The sequence below is a fragment of the Neomonachus schauinslandi genome, chromosome 13 (genome assembly GCF_002201575.2).
Source record: "Neomonachus schauinslandi chromosome 13, ASM220157v2, whole genome shotgun sequence".
NCBI lineage: Eukaryota > Metazoa > Chordata > Mammalia > Carnivora > Phocidae > Neomonachus > Neomonachus schauinslandi.
Genome location: NC_058415.1, coordinates 76545493 through 76565736, shown reverse-complemented (window position 1 = coordinate 76565736; position 20244 = coordinate 76545493). Strand labels below are relative to the sequence as shown.

Below are 20244 nucleotides of genomic sequence, written 5' to 3'. Positions count from 1 at the left end.
GCTGAGGAGTGAGCCCCAGATGGCTCTAATTCGCGGGCTGATGCTGGCTTCCCTCCTCCTGCTTGTTACCCTTGCTCCCCCTACGCTCCACCCCTTCCAGGGTGACTTGAGAAGCATGGGTGATGCAGGCTCCGGGCAAGGCAGGGGCAGTGGTGGGGAGGGCACGCCCCCGGCGGCAGGCCCCGCCCTGTGCATTTGGTCAGGAATTCCATGATCCTTCCTGGTGGTTCGGGCTGTCAGCCTCTGCTTCCATCAGTTCCAGGCTGCTGCTGGTGAGGCTGCCTCATCCCCCTCCATCCGCAGTCAGCCACAATTTTAAGAGAATCTATTACCCACATGCTTTTCTCTCAGACACTGATTTATAGATAATCGTGTGCATGGCGCATTCAGGGGTGGATGAGGCTAGGGGGCGAGGGGTCGCCTGAAATGGGAGCCCTGGTGTGGTCTGGCAGCTGGCCTTTCAGAGCCCAGGCATTCCACACGGGCTGCCCCATTAGCTGAGTCAGTGCCCATTAGCCCCCCAGGTAGCCTTGATTAAGGACTCTGATCTCCATCAGGCCTGATCGCCAGCCTGCACCACGAGAACCCTTCAGCCTCTTTTTTTTTTTTCCTTCTTGTGCTCAGAGGCATGATGATGAATGGCAGTGAGAGGCTGGCAGCCATAATGCAGGCATCCAAATGTGTCTCAAATGTTTGGGGAAGAACAAGGCTGAAACGTGTCACTCCTATAGCGTAAGGAAGAAAGAGACAGCAGAGGTGCCCTTGGGAGGTTGCTTGGATGTCATCCAGACCACCTTCTCAGTGCACAGATAGAGAGACTGAGTCCCAGGGAGGGAGGGAACCCACCCTAGGTCATGCAGACTTCTAGAGAAGACTTCTAGAGAAGTCGTCCTCACTTCATAAAGATCCCAATCATACCGTCTTGTTAGTTCACTCCACTCATGCTTTTCTGCCTCCAAACCTCTGTTCTCCCAACTCCCAACCTTCCCTAACGTTCTTCACCTCCCCCTCAGCCCCTAGGGAAACACTAACCTCAAGAGACAAGACCAGAACGTGTTAGAAGAAGAATCAAGGCCTGGGATTTGAGCAAGATTTGGAAGGGTGTTTGGGGGTCTCTGAGTATTAGCTGCTCATTTTACAGACAGGAAGACTGTGGCCTAGCAAAACAGAAAGATTTGCTCAAGGTTCAGAGGCGTCAGCATTGTAAAATATATTCCCTGAGGATACTGCTGACATTCAAACTGCCCACATGATCTCATTCCTCTCCTAAATATCATTTTGCCACTTAATTTTCTCTTCACCTCCTACTCCCTCTCAACCCTGGTTTCTCCTCTGTTGAACATCTCTGTCTCCAATTCTCAGGCTCTGCTCTGCTCAAGGAGTAGGATCAGAGCAGACCTACTACAAGAAGCAGACCCTGGTCTGCAGGTGGGTCTCTGATGGCCCTGTTATTATCAGTAAACCCAAGAGGTTAGGGCAGGAAGTGTATAAGGGAGGAGAGCGATTGATAAGGCTGGGACCATTGGCTGCGCCCAGTCATGAAGGGCTTTGGATGTTAGACCAGGGGTATGTGAACTCTGTCCTGAGAGCACCTGGGGGCCACTGATAGTTTTGGGGATGAGCCATGGGTGTAGCTGCTCTTTGAAGAGGTAACTGGCCATCACTCAGATTGATGGGAGGACACTGAAAGCTTATCATCAGTGATAAAACTTTCAACAACGTGCAGGGACAGTGTCGAGGGCCTTCCTGGGGCAGTGATAGTGGGAAAGGTGGGAAGGGGTGGGTCTGAGTGACAACAAAGAGATAGAATCAGGGGGATTCAGGTGCCATTCGGATGTTGAGGATGAAAAAATGAAGTCAGGTCAGAGATGTTTCTACGGTTTCCATTTTGGGATGAAAGTGAGAGCATTATTCATAGAAGGGGGGCATGCAGATTGGAGGTGCATCAGCTTTTTTACACTAATGCTGCCTAACAGACAACCACAGTGTGTTGTTGTCAACAACTAGACGCATTTTCCCCTTTGTTACACACCTGGGTGGGCCAGGCTAGCTAGGGCTCAGCTGCACTTGTCTCTAAGCTCAGGCTGCATCCAGTTCTGTCCCACATGCCCCTCATCCTCCTTGGACCGGCCACTACTTAGAGCCTGGTTTTCTCCTGGCAAGAAGCAGGAATGCCAGAGAGCAAGCCCAGCCAAACAGCACATTTCAGACCTTGTTCACATCATGTCTGCTGTCATCCCATTGGTCAAAGCAAGTAACATGCTAAACCTGCATACAAAGGCCCGGGAAGAGAGCTCACTCTTCCCACCATCAGCCGTGGCAAGCATGTGACTGCATACTACTGTAGGAAATGAAGACTTGACAGCAGTAATTCATTCTACCACAGGGTACATTTTCCTTAACCCCAATCTCCTATTCCCATGTTTTTTTTCCACGCTCTCTTTTTTTCCCCAAATATTTTATTTATTTATTTGAGAGAGAGAGAGAAGGAGAGAGCACACGCAGGGGGCAGAGGGAGAAGCAGACTCCCCACTGAGCAGGGAGCCCAATGTGGGGCTCAATCCCACGACCCTGGGATCATGACCCGAGCTGAAGGCAGACGCTTAACCGACTGAGCCACCCAGACGCCCCAATTTTCCACACTCTCTTTTAAAGCACAGCCTCAGAGAGCCGTCACAAAGCCTGGCAAGTCTCAGAAAGAGACTGGGCTTGGATGTTCACAACCCTGGGCAGCTTACTCACCCTCTCCAGGCCTCAGCTTCATAGTCTTTACAGTGGAACCAATAACATCGTCCTGTCATTATTATCATAGATACCAAAAGTTCTTTGAGTAAGGTCAGCACAGAGTAGATGCCCAATTAGAAGGTATGATGCTTCCCCTGTGGATTATCCATGCTAGCAGGAAATCAACCTTCATTACATAGATATAGATTTAGTGTAATCCACACATAAACTATTTACATTTGAACAGGGGATACTTGGAAGAGTGATTTTTCATCTTTAGGTATAGTCAGATTTTAGAAATCAGCCCAATGCTAATTTCGGTGTGGGTGAATCGGAGATTCCTTGTCTTCCTAATGCTTGTTGTCTAGCAACTGATACCCCTCGCAGTACAAGCAGCTCTGGTCCTGGTGGTCATGGCTGTTGTCATGTTGTTTGTGATGATGTGAGGGAGCACGAGTTTCGAGGACCTGACTCTGTCTGGGACCTTGGGCAAATGACTGAGTCCGAGCTTTTGTTTCCTTATTTTATAATGAGGACGCCGCTACCTTCTTCCTGGTACTGGTCACGGGTCTGACCTGTGAGATGACATGCAGTGACATATGTGACAAGTGTCTTCCAACATGCCAACCATGAAGCAGGCTGCCAGTGATGTCATGCTCAGCCCGTGCCTCCCCCACCACACGCTGGGCCCCGAGCTGGGCTCCAGGGCCAGAGCTGCGAGTGAAGAAGCCCACGGTGGCCCACTCAGAGTCAGGACAAGAAAGGATGCCATGCACACTTACTGCTCTGGGGGCCCAGGGAGATGTCTTTCCAAGCTGCAGTGACAAGAAGAATAAATAGGAAAGTGGACAGCAGCCCGTGTCCCTGGCCTGTGATGATAAGTGATGACTGAGATGGAAGCAAGTGAAAATGGAATCGTAAGAGGATGACAAGGTGGGAGGAGAGGAGCCGGACAGCGGGCAGGCTGGGGAAGAAGGCTTTGCACTTATCTAGCCGTCGTGGGCAGGTAATGAGCTTCTCTGAGCTGGGGGGGACAGAGGGGGCGGGACCCTCTGGCTGCTTGCCTCATTCATGCCCCTGTGTCCTTTAGCAGGAGGAACAAAGACAAAGGTGGCAGGTGTTGCTGGTTCTGGGAACATCGTAACCAGCTTTGGAGATGATTTCATTCAAGCTGCCCCAAATACACAGATAAAGAAACTGAGATCCCCTTGGCTTTGCAGAGGGCCTACCTTGAAACTGCGACCATCCTTTATCTAGAAAGCACTTTTTCTTCCCACTAAAACAAGTTGTTAAATTGGCCTCTCTCCTATCCGGGAATAATTACAAAAACACAAACATCTATGATGTTTCCAGCGAGAAGAAATGTGCCAAAGACCGTAATGCAGACTTTTCAAAGACATCACTGATCTTTCTAGCAGATAGGTGATATCAGTGTTGTTACAGATGAGGAAACGGATGCAGAGAGGTGAAGCCACTTGATCAAATTCATGCAAATGTGAAGTGGCAGATCCAGGATTTGAATCCAAAACAAGATGATTCCAGGGCCCACGCTCTGAACTACTCTCCCACAATCTTATATGATTAACATGAAGGCAATTCCACTTTGAAGTGATTTTTAAGAGCCCACACAAGCTAAACTCAAGATTGATCATAATTGAGGGATTCTGTTGTTTTTACCCAAGGGTTTCTGGAGTGAGAATGTATGTAACATAAAATGAGAACTGACTAAAAGGGACCTAGGAGACATGAAGAGTAAATATTTTAAAACCAGTACAACTCATCTAGAGCTGATAATACAGAGTTTTAGTAACTAGCATGATGAAAATCCACATAACTGAATTCCCTTATATGAACCACTTTAATGAAGAGATTAAACTCTTTTTTAAGGTCTGCATTATCAATCACATCTAAATATATATTTTAAATCTGTTAAGGATATCTCAGATTCATTATATTAAAAAAATATAATCCCTGTTTGTAAATGTAATAGATTCTCATTACAGGAAAGTCAGAGATGTCAGAGGAATACAAAGGAAAAAAGAAGTCCTAGAAAATGTTGTCAGGTATAAACGTCTTGACTCTCTGAGCTTGTATCTTAGCTTCTGAAAAATGAAGCTGAGAAGATGTGACCTAGATGAGCTTTAAGAGCTGTTTCTGCTCTAATGTGAAATAAAATTCTATTTTAGAAATTTCATTAACACTCATGTTTATACTTTCCATTTCCTTGGCAAATACCTGTCCTGGTTATAAGAAAGTTTATTCTAGTCTTCAGCAGAACTACCATTATTCTAAATGAACTCAGCCTGAATTCATGAAAACTACAATGTATTTATGTATTCATTCATTCATTCATTCATTCATTCATTCAGCAAATGAGTTGCCTACCCCTCATCCGGCACTACACTAATCACTAGCGTATCGAGATGGTTACATAAAGATTTCTACAATCCAGAAGTTCCCAGTTTGGTGGGGAGAACAGGCAAATAAAAAAAAAAAGGGTTTATTTACCCCACTGGCATAGACATTACTATCGTAAAATATACCCCCTCACTTATTTATGTACCGGGCAGTGCAGCAGGTGCTGGATGTGGCAGTGAGCAAGACAGGTGCAGTCCCCTCATTCAAGGAACTTCTGTGGTGACAGGAGTAAGGGAGCATGGGTGATCGTAGCCAGCACATGGAAACCATGCAAACTGTGTCCCCAGAGCGCTCTTCTTTGCTAGCCTGGCTGCTCTGGGTATGCAGAGGCAGAGTTGAGGAAGGGACTCCTAAAAGGAAGTGGTTAATCCTCAGGTCTGGCTATCAGAAGCTTGCATCTTGCAAGAAGGAAATGCTTGGTTGTAAATAGTGGAGAGTTAGCTGAGCCAGCAAAATAGGAAATTGGAGTCAATAAAGCCAATAGCCATGGCATTGATGGAAATCTTACTGGAGACACCCAGCCCAACTGCAAAAAGTGATCACAGCTAACACTCAAACAGTGTCCAGAAAATAGAGTTTAGGGATTCAGAAAGGCAGCATAAATAACTGACTTTCACTGGCACTCAGAATTGATAAACTTCTACTCCCAATTTTCCATTTTGCAGATGGGGAAGTTAAGGCCCAGTAAGAAGGAAATTACTTATCCAGTGTCCAGAGTTATATTCCAGCATATATCAGAGTGGAGTGCTGTCTTGGAACGGAAGGGAAAGAGGGAGAAATTTATTGAGGATTTACTCGTTGGCTGCCTGAGCCATGAGCCTTACCCTTCACTACTTCAATTTTTTCTCACAGTCAGCTCTGTGAGGTTGACGTTACTATAATTTCCATTCTATTAATGAGAAAACTGAGACCCACAAAGGTGAAGTGACTTCCCCAAGACCACACATCCAGGGAGAGAGAAAGTGAGGATTGGAACGCAGGCCTGTCTGCCTCCAACTCTCTTTCCCCTGTCTCACTTCCTGTTCTCCAGGCAGCCTTTTAGGGGCCTCCGGGGTGGATGCTTCTCATCTGCAAAATATATATTTGTTGTATAATGAGTGACAGTAATTAATGGTCTGTTCTGAGGACTGGGAAACCTGCCTGGTAAGCACATAAGAGAGAAACACAGACAACAGCAGCACCCTTTCTCTGTATAGAATTCCTCATTCTCACTCATATTCCCAAGAGGAGGGAAAGGGGACAATGGACCTGCCCTCTCCTGCAGAGTTACAGGTTGGAGAAATAGGAACCCACTCTGTGCCCTTTCCCTGAAGAAGAAAGGCCCTCCATTCCCATCCCTTCTTGCCCATTCCAGCCTGACTTCCTGTCCCTCGACTGGAGGCAACCACATACCTCTTCCATTATGAATCATGAGGTCTGTGGTTGTGGCAGATCATAAATCAGCCCTGAGAGTCTCGAGGACAAATGCCAGGACTTTTAATATTTAATATTAGACGTATTTAAAGTGGTGAATATTTCATGATGGGGCTGTCGCATTTTAACACATCATTAGTGACTCCTAACTCCCCCCACCCCTTTTTGGTAAATTATTCTCATCTAAATCTCCAGGATCTCAGCCCTCTTCCTCCGTTCTCCTCACCTTGGGCATGCAGCTCATTAGACTGCACACACTTACAGCACACACATTTGTTGGATGACTCGAACTTGCTATTGGAGAGGAGAGTTACAGAGAGCATGCCTGCCTGCGAACAGCCCCCTCCTCTATTTACCAGGTATCCAGAGAAGAGGAAAAGTAGATCCCTCTCTCTCCCTCTCTTCTGTCTTTCAGCTCTCTTATTCTGAATATTTTTTAATGCTATCTCTGACCCATCCTTCACTCCTTATTCTGTCTTACTACCATTTCAGTTCAACCGACATTTATCAATCCCAGGCTCTTTGCCAGATACTTGCTAATGCTGGGGTTACAAAGATTAATCAGCATCATAATGTATAAAACAAATTAGAGAGGTTTTTTTTTTAACACTCAGAATGCTTTGTATAAGGTCAAACGCATAACATTTTTAGTGAATGAGTGAAAACAATGAGGTTGTTTGATAAATACAAATGTTTTGGAATCAGGAGTTATGGGTTATAGTTGTAGAACCTCTGTTGCCCTAATATATATTCCCTGCTGTGTTTTGTTTTGGTAGCACAAGGTGGAAAAAAACCTTGATTCACAAGATCTGTAGTTGTAAAAAGCATGGGCTTGTTAGCACTTCAGCTCCCAGTCTCTATATCTTCCTCAATGAAACAGAGATGACAGGAGAAGGTGTTTTTGTGGGCTTGCTTGTTGGTGGTGGTTTTAAATGAGGTTTGCATAAAATGTGTTTACCGGGCCACTGGACTGAATGTGACTATGCTCTCCCATATCCTAAATTCTAGTATGTAACATCTGAACGTTTAGCCTTCATTTTTTTTTTTTTTTACTATTAATGAGATTTAAAAATAAAAATTTTTAGGGGAACTTAAGATCTAAAAGTTGCAAATTTCCTAAATCTCTCCCATTGAATTATACATTTCCGGGAAACATGGTTCAAAAACTCTCAGGTCAGGCCAATCCAAATCACTGTAAGATTGAAGAGTTGCAGGTTCATCTGTGTGTGTGTGTGTGTGTGTGTGTATGATCACCCAAAGATGAGAAAGAAGGCAACCTGACAGCAATATTCTAGAAATTTACAAGCCATCACAGATAGTTAATTATTCAATCAACTCACAGCATTGATCACCTACTCTGTTCTAGGCAGTGTGCTAAGATAGGGCAGTTCTTATCAGCATCTCCCAAGGTGTGGACCAGGGTCCATGGTCCATAACAGGTCCATCTTGTGACCTGTTCCACCAGCTTCCTAAGGTGAAATAGGTTTTGGGAAAACTGTTTAGGTATCGCTTTCATGAAGAATCACACACCACTGGCTCTACAAATAGTCTAGTGTTTCCCATTCATTTTTTAAATAGAATCTATGTTTGGTAAGGCATCTGTGAACATTCCACAAATACACCTTAGGAAAAGCCAATAACAGATTGAACCTTAATCAACCCAACCTTAAGGAATATACAGTGGAACAGGACTGATAACTGAAGAGGGTAGGACAGAGAGTTTTGGAAAACCCTTCCAGGATTCTGAACTCTGAAGATATACAAACAAGGAAACTAGACATGTGCTGGCCACCCAAATTGAGCTTGGCCAAAGGGAGAAGATGTTAAAGGTACTGTGGGATACTAGGAAGAATTCATGCAACCAGGCATAAGATATGGCCGTAATAAAATGTTGCATGGATACATGGGTGGACAGATGGATGGATGGATGGACAGGTGGATGGATGGATGGACAGGTGGATGGATGGATGGACAGGTGGATGGATGGATGGACAGGTGGATGGATGGATGGACAGAGAGGAAGGGAACAAGAGGGTAAAGGTGGGGAGGGAAGAGGAGGAAAGGAAAACCAACTAAGATGAACAACAATAACAACAAAACAAAATAAAATCTGGAAATGATAGATGAAAACAAATTGTCTAGAAGGGGAAATCAAAGGTATCTTGGAGGAGGTAACATTTGATTTGGGGGCTTATGGACGAACATGAATTGTTCATTCAAGTGGAGAGAATTCAAATTTCTGACTATACTCTTAGTGCCAATCTACTTTATCATAATTTAAATATTCAAAAATAGAACTTCCATTTGTGGCCACCAGGTCACTTCCTGTTCCCCTCATTAACCTGTGAGCCCTGTCAGTGTCCAGTCTCTGCATCCTCAGCACGGGGCCGAGAACCTGGCAAGGAGTGGGGTCAGGACTTGTTGAATGAATACCTGAGCAGATGAATAAATGAATAAACCCTTTATTTTATTTTTTTTTTTAAGATTTTATTTATTTATTTGAGAGAGAGAGAATGAGAGAGAGCAAGCACATGAGAAGGGGGAGGGTCAGAGGGAGAAGCAGACTCCCTGCCGAGCAGGGAGCCCGATGCGGGACTCGATCCAGGGACTCCAGGATCATGACCTGAGCCGGAGGCAGTCGCTTAACCAACTGAGCCACCCAGGCGCCCGAATAAACCCTTTATTAACCACAGCAGTGGGTAGACCAGAACAGGCTCTTTCCCTGGGCCTTTTCTAAAACCAGGCAGCCCACTGAGAAAACAAGGAAGCCAGGGGACAAGGCTGTTTGGGGCAGGTAGTAATTCACAAACCCCTTTCTCTTTTTGCTTACAGGAGAGTGCAGCTGTCATGAAGGCTATGCCCCCGACCCGGTTCACAGACACCTGTGTGTGCGCAGTGACTGGGGACAGAGTGAAGGGTGAGTAGCAAAGGACATTAGAGCAGGGACAGCAGAGGGCCAGCCCCACTCCTCTGCTCTGTTACTACAGGCCCCAAAACCGCTCCACAAAGAGGACTCTTCTCTACAACAGTTGTGTTCCTGTAAGACTCGATGGGCAATGAATCCCATTTCCCACTGAATCACATTTTAGTATTAAAGGTACACAACTGATGAATCTTCTAGAGAACAAAGGCTCAAATTTAACTCCCCCTCCCAAACTGTAAGTAATCAATGGACACTTCCTTAACTGGACTGATACAGAAAGAAAATGGGGTTTTTGTCCATAAACTCCAAAACAGACAAGTGGTCTTTAAAGGGCTGAGTCCTTCTGTGAGATGGAGACATTCTCTTATAAAGAGTCTTAACCCAGTACATGGGTTTGAACAACATGAGTTTAAACCGCACGGTTCCACTTACATGCAGATTTTTTTTTTCAATAAATACAGTACAGGACGGTAAATGTATTTTCTTTATGATTTTTCTTAACCTTTTCTCTTATCTAGCCTACTTTATTGTGACAATAAAGCATATGACACATATAACCTATACAATATGTGTTAATCAACTGATTACATTATCAGTAAGGCCTCCAGCCAACAGTAGGCTATTAGTGGGGGGCCTGGCTGGCTCAGTCGTTAGAGCATACGACTCTTGCTCTCAGGGTCTTGGGCATGGACGTGGAGCCTACTTAAAAAATAACAAGAACTACATCAAAAATGAATGATGTACTGTATGACTAACATAACATAATAAAATTAAATTAAAAACAACAACAACAACAAAATAAAACAGTTGGCCATTAGTAGTTAGGGTTTGGGGGAAATCAAAAATGATACGCAGATTTTTGACCATGTGGGGAGTGTCAGTGCTCTTAAGCCCAGTGCTGTTTAAGGATCAGTTGTAATTACTTCTGTGAACTTTGGTTGTCTGTAAGGCTAGTTTTAAGCAGTGTCCACCTATGAATCCCATCTGACTAATATCATCTCCTATCCCCTTTTCTTTCCCTCCTGTTCTTCCCACAGACCTTGGCCTTACACTACACTCGAGAGGGGCTATGACCTAGTAACAGGAGAACAAGCCCCTGAAAAGATTCTCAGGTGAGTTGACAGTCCTGTTGGGGCATGATGCTGGGGAGGGGAGCGGGGCCTGGGGAGGGATAGTCGTACATCCCTAGTGGAGCCTGTGAGCCTTTAGGCTGCGCTGAGTACAGGGGAACTCTCATTGGCATGAATGTACCATCCTGGCCCGGGTTGCTACGGGAATTGAATTCCCATGTGTCTGGCATCTAGACGTAATGGACTCAGATATCTGAATGGGGGAAGACATGGCTGATTATCTAGTCCAGTGCTTTAAAAATATTCTACAGCCGTAGAACCTCTTCCCACCACCTCCCTAGAATCTTGTGTGAAACTTCAGTACTTCAGCTGATAAAGACATACAGCAGAGTAAGTGGCAGAACCGGGAATCAGATTTTGGTTCAAATTGATTCAGAGTCCGTGCTCTTCACCTTTGTGCAGACCACCCCTGCTGACTTAGTCACTTAGAGAGCCCCTGTTGGCTCTGAGGATTGCTCGGGACAGCAAAGCTGAAATAGTCCTTGTCCTCATAGAGCCCACTGTTTATTGGGAGTCGGGACAGGTGGTCAGGAAAAGAAAACTAGCAACACAAAGCAATGCATGGGCTGAATGATTAATAGGTTTAAGAGATGGCCATACAGGTCTGGGCAAGGTTGGCCAAATTGTGCTGTAGAGAAGGCAGGGGACTCAGTTGGGTGGGGAAGTAAGAAATGGTCCTAGAAGGGTGGAGGAGGGGCCCCTATTTGCTGTTTTCTCTCTGCTTCCCAGGGAGTTCCCCAATGGAAACTCTTACATTGCAGGTCTACTTTCAGCTTGGGCCAAGGACTCTGGCTTCCTGTCAGCAAAAGCTTTGTGGTTCCGCCTGTGGAGCTCTCCATCAACCCTCTGGCCAGCTGTAAGACAGACGTGCTCGTCACGGAAGACCCTGCAGATGTCAGGTAGGGAAGTCATCCCCAGTGTCCTATACCAAGGACTCTTGGGCACACTGGAGGCCTCTCTGTTTCAGCATCACGGGGACTTGTGCAAAGAAGTGGTCTTCATATTGTTGAAGTAGGCACCTGCCTAGCGGATGATGTGAAGAACACTCTCCAATATGCCACGCTCCACCCTCCTTTAGAAGTGTGCTCCATCCGTGGGCCTCAATGCCTTATATTTCAACATTATTGCACTCCTTCTGGGTTTATATAAAATATGAGCAGGCTAACACATTATCTGGCTCATTCTGGGATTATTAATGATTATGTCTTATAAAAGAACATTGCTTAATAGTATACTGGAGAATCATGAAAGTGAAAGATTAGAGAATGAGGTGCTTTCTATTATGACTCTGGTACTGGGAGCAGACTTTGGGCTAATCCATAGATTCTTGATGTCCAGGTCAAATTTATTTGTTCTTTACTCATGAAGGGTTGGAGACTACATCTTTTGTTACACGTTTTGCACCTTGTAGTTAACTTCATTATAGACTCACTCTACTGTGTTGTAATTAGTTGCTTACATATCATTCTGTCCCATTATGTGGTGAATCTCTCAAGGTCAAAGAAAATAACTTACTTAGCTTTCTAATCTCCAGTTCCCAGCACATACTGGACAACTACTAGTTGTTTATTGATTTAATTAAACCAGTGGTCTTACATCTGATCCCATCACTATTCTGGAGATTTCTAGTGGAGTTGGGTTTTGGGGGTTTTTTCCCCCCACCCAATTTGATTAGGTGAAGCATTCCAGAAATTTTAATGTTACCAAAAATGGACTCTGATTTTACTTTTTTTTTTTTGCAAGAGAGAGAGAACATGCATGAGTGGGGGCAGGGGGTAGGGGCAGAGGGAGAGAAAGAATCTTAAGCAGACTGCATGCCCAGCATGGAGCCCGACATGGGGCTCGAACTCACGACCCTAAGGTCATGACCTGAGCCAAAATCAATAGTCAGATGCTTAACCAAATGAGCCACCCAGGTGCCCCTCCGATTTTCCTTTTGAAACTGGCTCATAAACAGTTTGTTTACTCCTAAATTGGAACTGAGAATCATGCCTTACTACCCTACTCCTTGTGTTTGTGCATAGCTGGCTTTGGGCCATTCTGAATCAAGATGTTATTGGTGTGTCTGTGGCATCTCGATAGGAAGCTCTCAAACCCAACTCCTTGGGTTGCGTTTGGGTTGGTCTCTGCTTTGCAATTTGTTTATTCTCACCTTCTCAACTGTTCATGGACAGATGAACCTAGCATGATTTTTCAGGTTGTTTATATTTCTCAAAAGAGGTAGTTTTAAAAAGAATAGTTTGTTAAAGGGTAGCACTTAGGAAATGAAGTTATAATTAGTAAGAACTGAGGTGGTTTTACACACACACATTTTCATGGCAGATTACCATTATTTCTATTCTTGATAGAAGTCAGTGAGACTTCAGTAAAGCATGTGCTAAGGTTTCTTTGCATTGCATATTTTTAAAGATGGAGCAAAGACCATCTGGTTGAAGAACTATTCTTAAGGAGACCCAGTGACCTTGACTGAAATCAGCTGAAAGAAGATCTCCCCTAGCTTTCTTTTGAGTTCTGTATTGTTGACATTGAATTTGTAGTTTCAGTGAAGCTACAAATGTCTGACTGGCTGATGTTAACACTCACTCTGGAGTTGAACGGGTCTGAGTTGGAATCCTGTCTCTACTGTGTTTGGACTATGTGATCCTGGCCAAATTCAACTTGCTAACTTCCCACTTTTTTAACAAAATGGGGATATTAATAGTGCCTTCTTCACATGGTGTAACAATAATAATAACTCATAGCTATTGATTATTTACTACATGCCAAACATTTTGCTAACATTATCTCATGATATTCTTACAACCCCATAGGATGATGTGATTATTATTTTAATCCAGATTTTTAAAAAAAATCTGAGGCATAAGGGTGATGCCTTCAGTATTAAGTGATGAAGCCAAGATTCAACCCATCATCTCTTCAGCTCCAGAACCCATGTTCTTCGCTATTTAATGAAACGTCTCCCAAGAGTTGTTGTAATGATTAAATAACATAAGATATGTAAACACTGGCATATAATATATTCCAGTGTTGCATTATACCAGTGTTCACTGAATTGAATTCCAACTGCAGTAGAGTTCAAGTAGAAACTAGTGATGGTGGGGAAGGCAGAGTCAGGAAGGTTTATACTATGGAGGGCTGTTGAGAATGACCATAATCCACAGCATGACTCTGTTGCCTTTTCTGATCCAGTCTGAATTATACTGAATGACAAGCCAGACAAGAAAGGGCCCAGAATATTAATCTATAGAGACTCTAAAACATCTTTGGAAATGTAAAAAAAAAAAAAAAATTGAGAAAAGTTAAGTACTAGCATGCATTTCAGAGTATTACATGTAGTTGGAAGGAATATAGCAGTAAGTTGAAAGGGGTGAGACCTTCAAGGGGCATGAGCCAATAACGAGATGCTTCTTCTCAACTCCTGCTAAGAACGCTGTGCCTGGTTACATGGACCACACCCTAGCACCAAAGTGGGGCCAGAATAGAGCTGCTCAGGATGGGAGAGGGGATGGTATTCTGCAGCTATGGGTATTCCTTCTTAACCCTTTCTTCACAAACCACTTAGTTTCTCCTTTAAAGAAAAGTTACACAGATATTTGAAGAATATTTGGTTGATTAGGGCACTAAATTATTATCTTGCTTGGGGGTGGCCTCATGCATTCATCTGGTCTTAGAGCAATAGCAGACAGCCTTTTAAGACTTAGCTTCATCTTACCTCCCACCAATGCCCATTGGCTTCCCTACAAGGGGGGATAAAAGATTGTAATCATCACCATTCAAAAGAATCCATGCTATGTAGGTTGAGTTTTCCAAGCTGCACTAATAAAGCTCCTTTGACATGACATTGCCCAGGCAAGTGATCATGGGTGTTTAAAGAATTAATGTTTGAGTCAGATGATGTGTTAGAAGTTAATAAATAATAGATCATAATTATAGATGGCCAATAATAAGCCATAGAATCACAACCAAGAGATGAGAGGAAAGGCTGTTCCAAAGCCAAGTCAGAAAGAAGAAAGATAAGCATTACAGCAGAATTGGAAGGAAAACTTAAAGATGCTTTGCCTGTTGATTTTTGTTGTTGTTGTGTTTTAGTTTGTGGCAAGTTATTTGGAAAGTACAGAATCTCATACTGTGGAAGGCAGAGCAATTTAGCAGTCAAATGTAGGCTCTGGGACACCTGGGTGGCTCAGTCAGTTAAAGGTCTGCCTTTGGCTTAGGTCATGATCCCAGGGTCCTGAGATTGAGCCCCTCATCAGGCTCCCTGCTCAGGGGGGAGTCTGCTTCTCCCTCTCCCTCTGCCTCCTCTCACCCCTGCTTGTGCTCACTCTCTCTCTCTAATAAATAAATAAAATCTTAAAAAAAAAACCAAAAACATACGGGCTCTTCCCAGTTGGGTGGCTAAATTTAAAACAACTGATGATAAGAAATGTTTGTGAGCATTAGAACAACTGGAACTCCCATTCCTTTTTAGTGGGAATATAAGCTAGTATGTCCAGTATGTAAATCTGTTGGGCAGAATCTACTGAAGTTGAATGTCTGCATATGGTGCAACCTATCAATTCCACTTCTAATAACATACCTAGCAGAAATGTGTGTATATGTCACAAATAATGCATTCAAGAATGCTAATAGCAACATTCATTTATACTGCCAAAAAAAGGGTGGAAAAGCCCACGAATGCCCATCAGTGACAATACAGAAACTAAATCATGAAGTGGTCATACAATGGACTACTACTAATGATGAGTATTAACAAAAACAACAACCCCACACATCACCGTCACTGAATCTCACAAATATAATATGGAGTTATGGAAGGCATACAAAAAACATGTTTATGTGAAGATCAAAAGCAGTAAAAATGAATCTGTACTGTTAGAAGAAATGATAAGGATTACTTTTGGGTGAGAGAGAGGGCAGTGATTCGTGAGAAGCATGGCAATTTATGTGATGCTGACAATGTTTGATTTCTTGATCTGGGTGATGGTTATATGGGTGTTTTAACCTGTAAACATTCGCCAAGCTATACAGATACGATTTACACACTTTTCTGTATGTATGCTGTATTTTGATTAAACATACAGCTTATTATGTAAGGTATTTCTTTTTTTTTTTTTTTAAGCATTGGCTACAGGAACCAACTGAACTGCCTGAGTTCAAATCCCACCTCTACCACTTGCTTAATGGGCGAGCTTTTCTGGAACTGTGTTTTTCCTTGTGGATAATGTAGACAGAAGATTATACCATGCAGGGGTGTGTTGAGAATCAAGTGACATGATACATTGTAAACACTGAGTTTGGCACATGGGGAATTTTCTAGAAGCATTAGTTATTATGTTGGTTGTTACTGCAGCATAGTATAGCAGATTTTTGTTCTCTCTCTTTTTAATTCTTTTCTCCTTTTGCTGAAAGGCTACATCCAATCTTAAAATCAGTAGTGTTTTAGTATTGAGAGCTCACATTAATCCCTTTGTCGTGGGGTTCCAGAAAGACTTAAATGAGCTTACAAGGTCTCAGTGTGGGAGGTCTGAGGGCTTTACGTGTATGAAAAATATGTGCAGAAGGAATGAAGGGGCACATGGACAGTGCACATGGAGTGCGTGGGGGTGGGGTGGGTTTGGAGAAGGAAGAAGCAATTCCTGACCAAAGGAATTAGGAACCTATTTGCAGGAGAGAATATTAACAATTAACCTTGAGTTGTGGATAGATTTTGGCTGTGTAGAATCTAAGGCAAGAGGGAAGGCTTTCAAGTCTGAGGGGTTGAAGGGCCAAAGAAGAGAACTTTCCCTGGGGGCACAGCTCCCATGCTCTAGCCTGTCCCAGTGGGAAGCTGCTGGGAATGAGATTTTCAGACACTAACAATGTCAGCCTCAAAGGTAGATGAGGGAGGGCTAGTTAAATTGCATACAGCCTCCTTTCAATTCTAAAAACCTTAGCTGGGCCCCTTCTGTGTGCCAGGCACTGTGCCAGGTACCTTAGGAATACAGAGATAATAAGGCCCACCTCTGCTTTAGGGAATCTCTAGCCAGGAGCACAGAAGAAGATACTGACTTGAGAGATGAAATAAAAGATACTCACGGAGAGAGAAGCGTGGCAAACAACACTTATTTCTACACACCGGGCCCTCTTCACAATTTCACCCAGAGCCGATTCTTCTTCTAAGAGAGATGCAAGAATAGCTATTATAGTTGGAATAATAACCATCCACAACGCCCAGCTTTCGGAGCCCCTCAGTGATTTTTCTATGATCTCAAATCAATGAAAATGAAACAGTGAACTACTGTTAATTCCTGCACAATTTTGAAAGAATAATGGGATATCAGAATGAAAGCTCATGCCACTCACTTGGTGACAGTTTCCACATTGAATTAGTTCAGAATAGAATTAGGAATGGTTCCTTGTTCTTTTGGCCTTTCAGTTCCAAGCCCTAAGAACTTACTGAACACCTACTATATGCCAGGCTAAGTATTGGGATAGAAAAATGTTCCAACAGAGATCCCAGTGCATTTGCTGAGACAAAATTGCAAACAAAAAGATATCATCCTGGGGCGCCTGGGTGGCTCAGTTGGTTAAGCGACTGCCTTTGGCTCAGGTCATGATCCTGGAGTCCCGGGATCGAGTCCCGCATCGGGCTCCCTGCTCAGCAGGGAGCCTGCTTCTGCCTCTGACCCTCCCCGCTCTCATGTGCTCTCTCTCTCTCATTCTCTCTCTCAAATAAATAAATAAAATCTTAAAAAAATAATAAATAAATAAATATATTTTTTTAAAAAAAGATATCATCCTTGGTGACAGTTGGAGGAGGATAGAGGGAAAGGTCAGGACAGAGAAAGGACACAAGGGTGGAGGAAGGTAAGCTCCTCTCAGGGTGAAAGGGAAAGTCTTACAGAGGACAGACCTGTGAGCCACACTGGGAAGAATTGGCAGGAAATCACGAGGTCACTGGTTCTCCATGTGTGGGGCCTGGACCAAGTACCATCAGCATACCTGGAAACTTGTTGGGAAGACACATTTTCCGACTCCAATATTGGAGATTGATAATGACCCCGAAGGTATCAGCACCAATTCCCAGAACCCGTAAATGTCCCCTTATTTGGAAAAAGGGTCTTCGCAGAAGTGGTTAAGCCCCTTAAGGTAGGCTGATTATCCTGGATTCTCTGGATGGACCCAAAGTACCCTAACAAGTATCCTTATGAGAGAGCAGTGTTGTAAGTGCTTTTGTGAAATGAGCTCCTTGAATTTTTACCCATTATCAGCTCCAGTTAATGCAGGAGGAAGCTAAGGCACAGAGGTCACGTAACTTGCCAGCTGATACAGCCATTAAGCGGCAGACCCACGATTCGAATCCTGAGAGTCTGACACCGGACTCCATGCTTCTCATCTCTAGGCTGTGGTGCCCCCCCCCCCATTTGTCCTGTCTGGGGACGTTTGGCAGTATCCCAAATCAGCATCTGCAGGGGCAGAGTGCTCCGAATAGCCAGACCTGGGTCCCGGACCTACCCTCGAAGCCGGCGAGAGTGGGGGCACTTTTACCATGTGGATTGAGATTGCAGGTCGGATGATTCCCTCTAGTGAAAGGACAGGCAGTGGATGGATGCTGGACAAAACGCACAGAGGTTCTCCCCATGGACAAGGCATGGGGTCTGGGAGTGACATGCTTGATGAGGGAGCCTCTGGCTTGCTGTGTCTGGAGTGTGGTGCCAGGGGCCACCTGGCAGAGGGCACAGTGAGAAGAGGGGAAGAAACAGAACACATGTGTTGTCTTCTTCCTCCTCACTCTTTCCTCCCCTGCAGGCCACCCGTCCAAGTAGAATCAGCAGAATCCCCAAGGGCCTTAGAGGAGAGCGCCCCCAGCAGGTGCTCCTGTGTGAATGCTCCAGATCCCAGAATCTGGTTTTTGCCCAGACATTACCTCCAGTCAGATGCAGTGTGTTCTGGAAATGTGGGCTGGGCATCCTAAGGTGACACCCTCAACAGAAGCACTCTAGATACTTCCCTGTGCGATGGACACTGTGCTGGTTCTAGAAATATAAAGATCAGAAAGGGAAGAAGGAGCTGGAAAGAGCATAAGTTTGGAATCCTACAGACCCGGATATGAATCGTGGTGCACAATTTGTGACCTGAGCTCTTCAGGTCAAGTAACTTTCCTTCCTCCCCTCCATTTCCATTTCTGAACCTGGAAGATAGAGATGGTTGTATGAATGGTTGTGACGATGACATAATGTGTATAGTGTGACTGGTACAGCACCTTACATGCAGTTGGTGTTCAATGAGTGAAGTGTTTTAGAAGTTTTGTAGACATTGTCCTACAAATAAGGAAGTAACCATCCGATGCTGTGGGATCAGGAGATAAATGACATAGTTCATAGTTCACAGTACAGGAGCAGGACAGAGAAGGGAGAGGTGTGCATGCTTCCTCTTGATCAGGTAGGCGTCAATGGCAGAGGCCGGGGTAGGGGGGGAGGTTAAGAGCAGCAGGACATCAGGATATGTAGGGTAGGCAGGAGTGAGGCGTGTATCACCGATACATTACACTGGGGCACCTGGATGGCAAGGCCCGAGAAGGCAGAGTCTCGGTTGGGGGGAGTGCCTTGATTCAGGCTTTATATTGTTCAAAACTCAAGGTGCCTTCCTCCTATCGGAGGTGAGTAAGACTCAGACTTCTTGCCTTTGCCTTCCCCATAACCTCAGCAGATTTTATTAATGATGGTGGTGTGTCTATACTCATGGCCTTGAAGTGCATCCTAGTGGGGACGCTGAGACAGGAGTGGGCTTCTCCAGTCTACAGCATATAGAATCCACCCCATCATGCTTCCCCCACTTCCCCTTCTCACCAATTACTCACATAGTGTTCCTTTCCCAAAGGGCAAGACAACTTCAGTAGGCAACCTACTTACCCACTCGAAACACAGAAGAGAAGATACTGAGCAAAGGGAATAGTGTGGGCTCTGGAGCCAAACTGCCTGAGATCAAATCCCAGCTCCACTACTCACTAGCCACCCTAGGGCAAGTGACTTAAACTTTCTGAGTCTCCATTTCCTGTCTGTAAATGTGAATGAGAATTGCTAGTATATCTTTGGATGTTTTTGAGAATTGAAGAACAGTTAAACTCTTAGCCCACAGTCATAGAGAATAATGCCTAACAATGTATTGAACCCTACCCTTTGTGCCAGGCCCTGTCTAAGCCCTTTATATGTGCTAGTTCCAACTTCCCACAACTCAATGATGGGGTCACTATTATTTACAGAGGAGGAAACTGAGGCACAAAACATTTCATTTCTTTGTCCAACATATTATGAGTTGTGAGTGGCAAAATCAGGACTTGAACTCAAGCTGTCTCATGACTGCTCAGTATTATTGATTGGGGGGAATCTCTGTAAGACTGAGGGCTGGGCCCCTTGGATTTTCTATCTTCATCTTTGTTGACCATTTCATGCATTAAGTTTGTGTGTGTGTGTGTGTGTGTAAGTCCATTCCATACTAGTGAAAGATGAAATATGAAATGGGAAAAGGGGGAGGCTGTGGGGCCAGTAGTGAGTCTGTCTGGCACTCACAGCTGGGTTCATGGAATCTGACATTAGCATTTGCCCTGCAATACCACATCCCTCCCTTCTTCTAGAATGGTGAAACCCCTCCAAGAAG

The 20244-nt window shown here is 44.4% G+C and overlaps 1 protein-coding gene across 3 annotated transcripts in view; it reads left to right on the top strand.

Moving 5' to 3' along the window:
- Positions 1 to 20244, top strand: part of ASTN2 (astrotactin 2) — an 865697-nt gene that overhangs the window by 407873 nt on the left and 437580 nt on the right. For 2 of the 3 annotated variants that reach the window (XM_021691760.1, XM_021691759.1), the window contains 3 exons: positions 9388 to 9472; positions 10516 to 10590; positions 11370 to 11507. In XM_021691760.1, the coding sequence (XP_021547435.1) occupies positions 9388 to 9472; positions 10516 to 10590; positions 11370 to 11507 (298 nt within the window). The remainder of the gene's footprint in view (positions 1 to 9387; positions 9473 to 10515; positions 10591 to 11369; positions 11508 to 20244) is intronic. The other variant, XM_021691761.2, reaches the window with a different exon arrangement.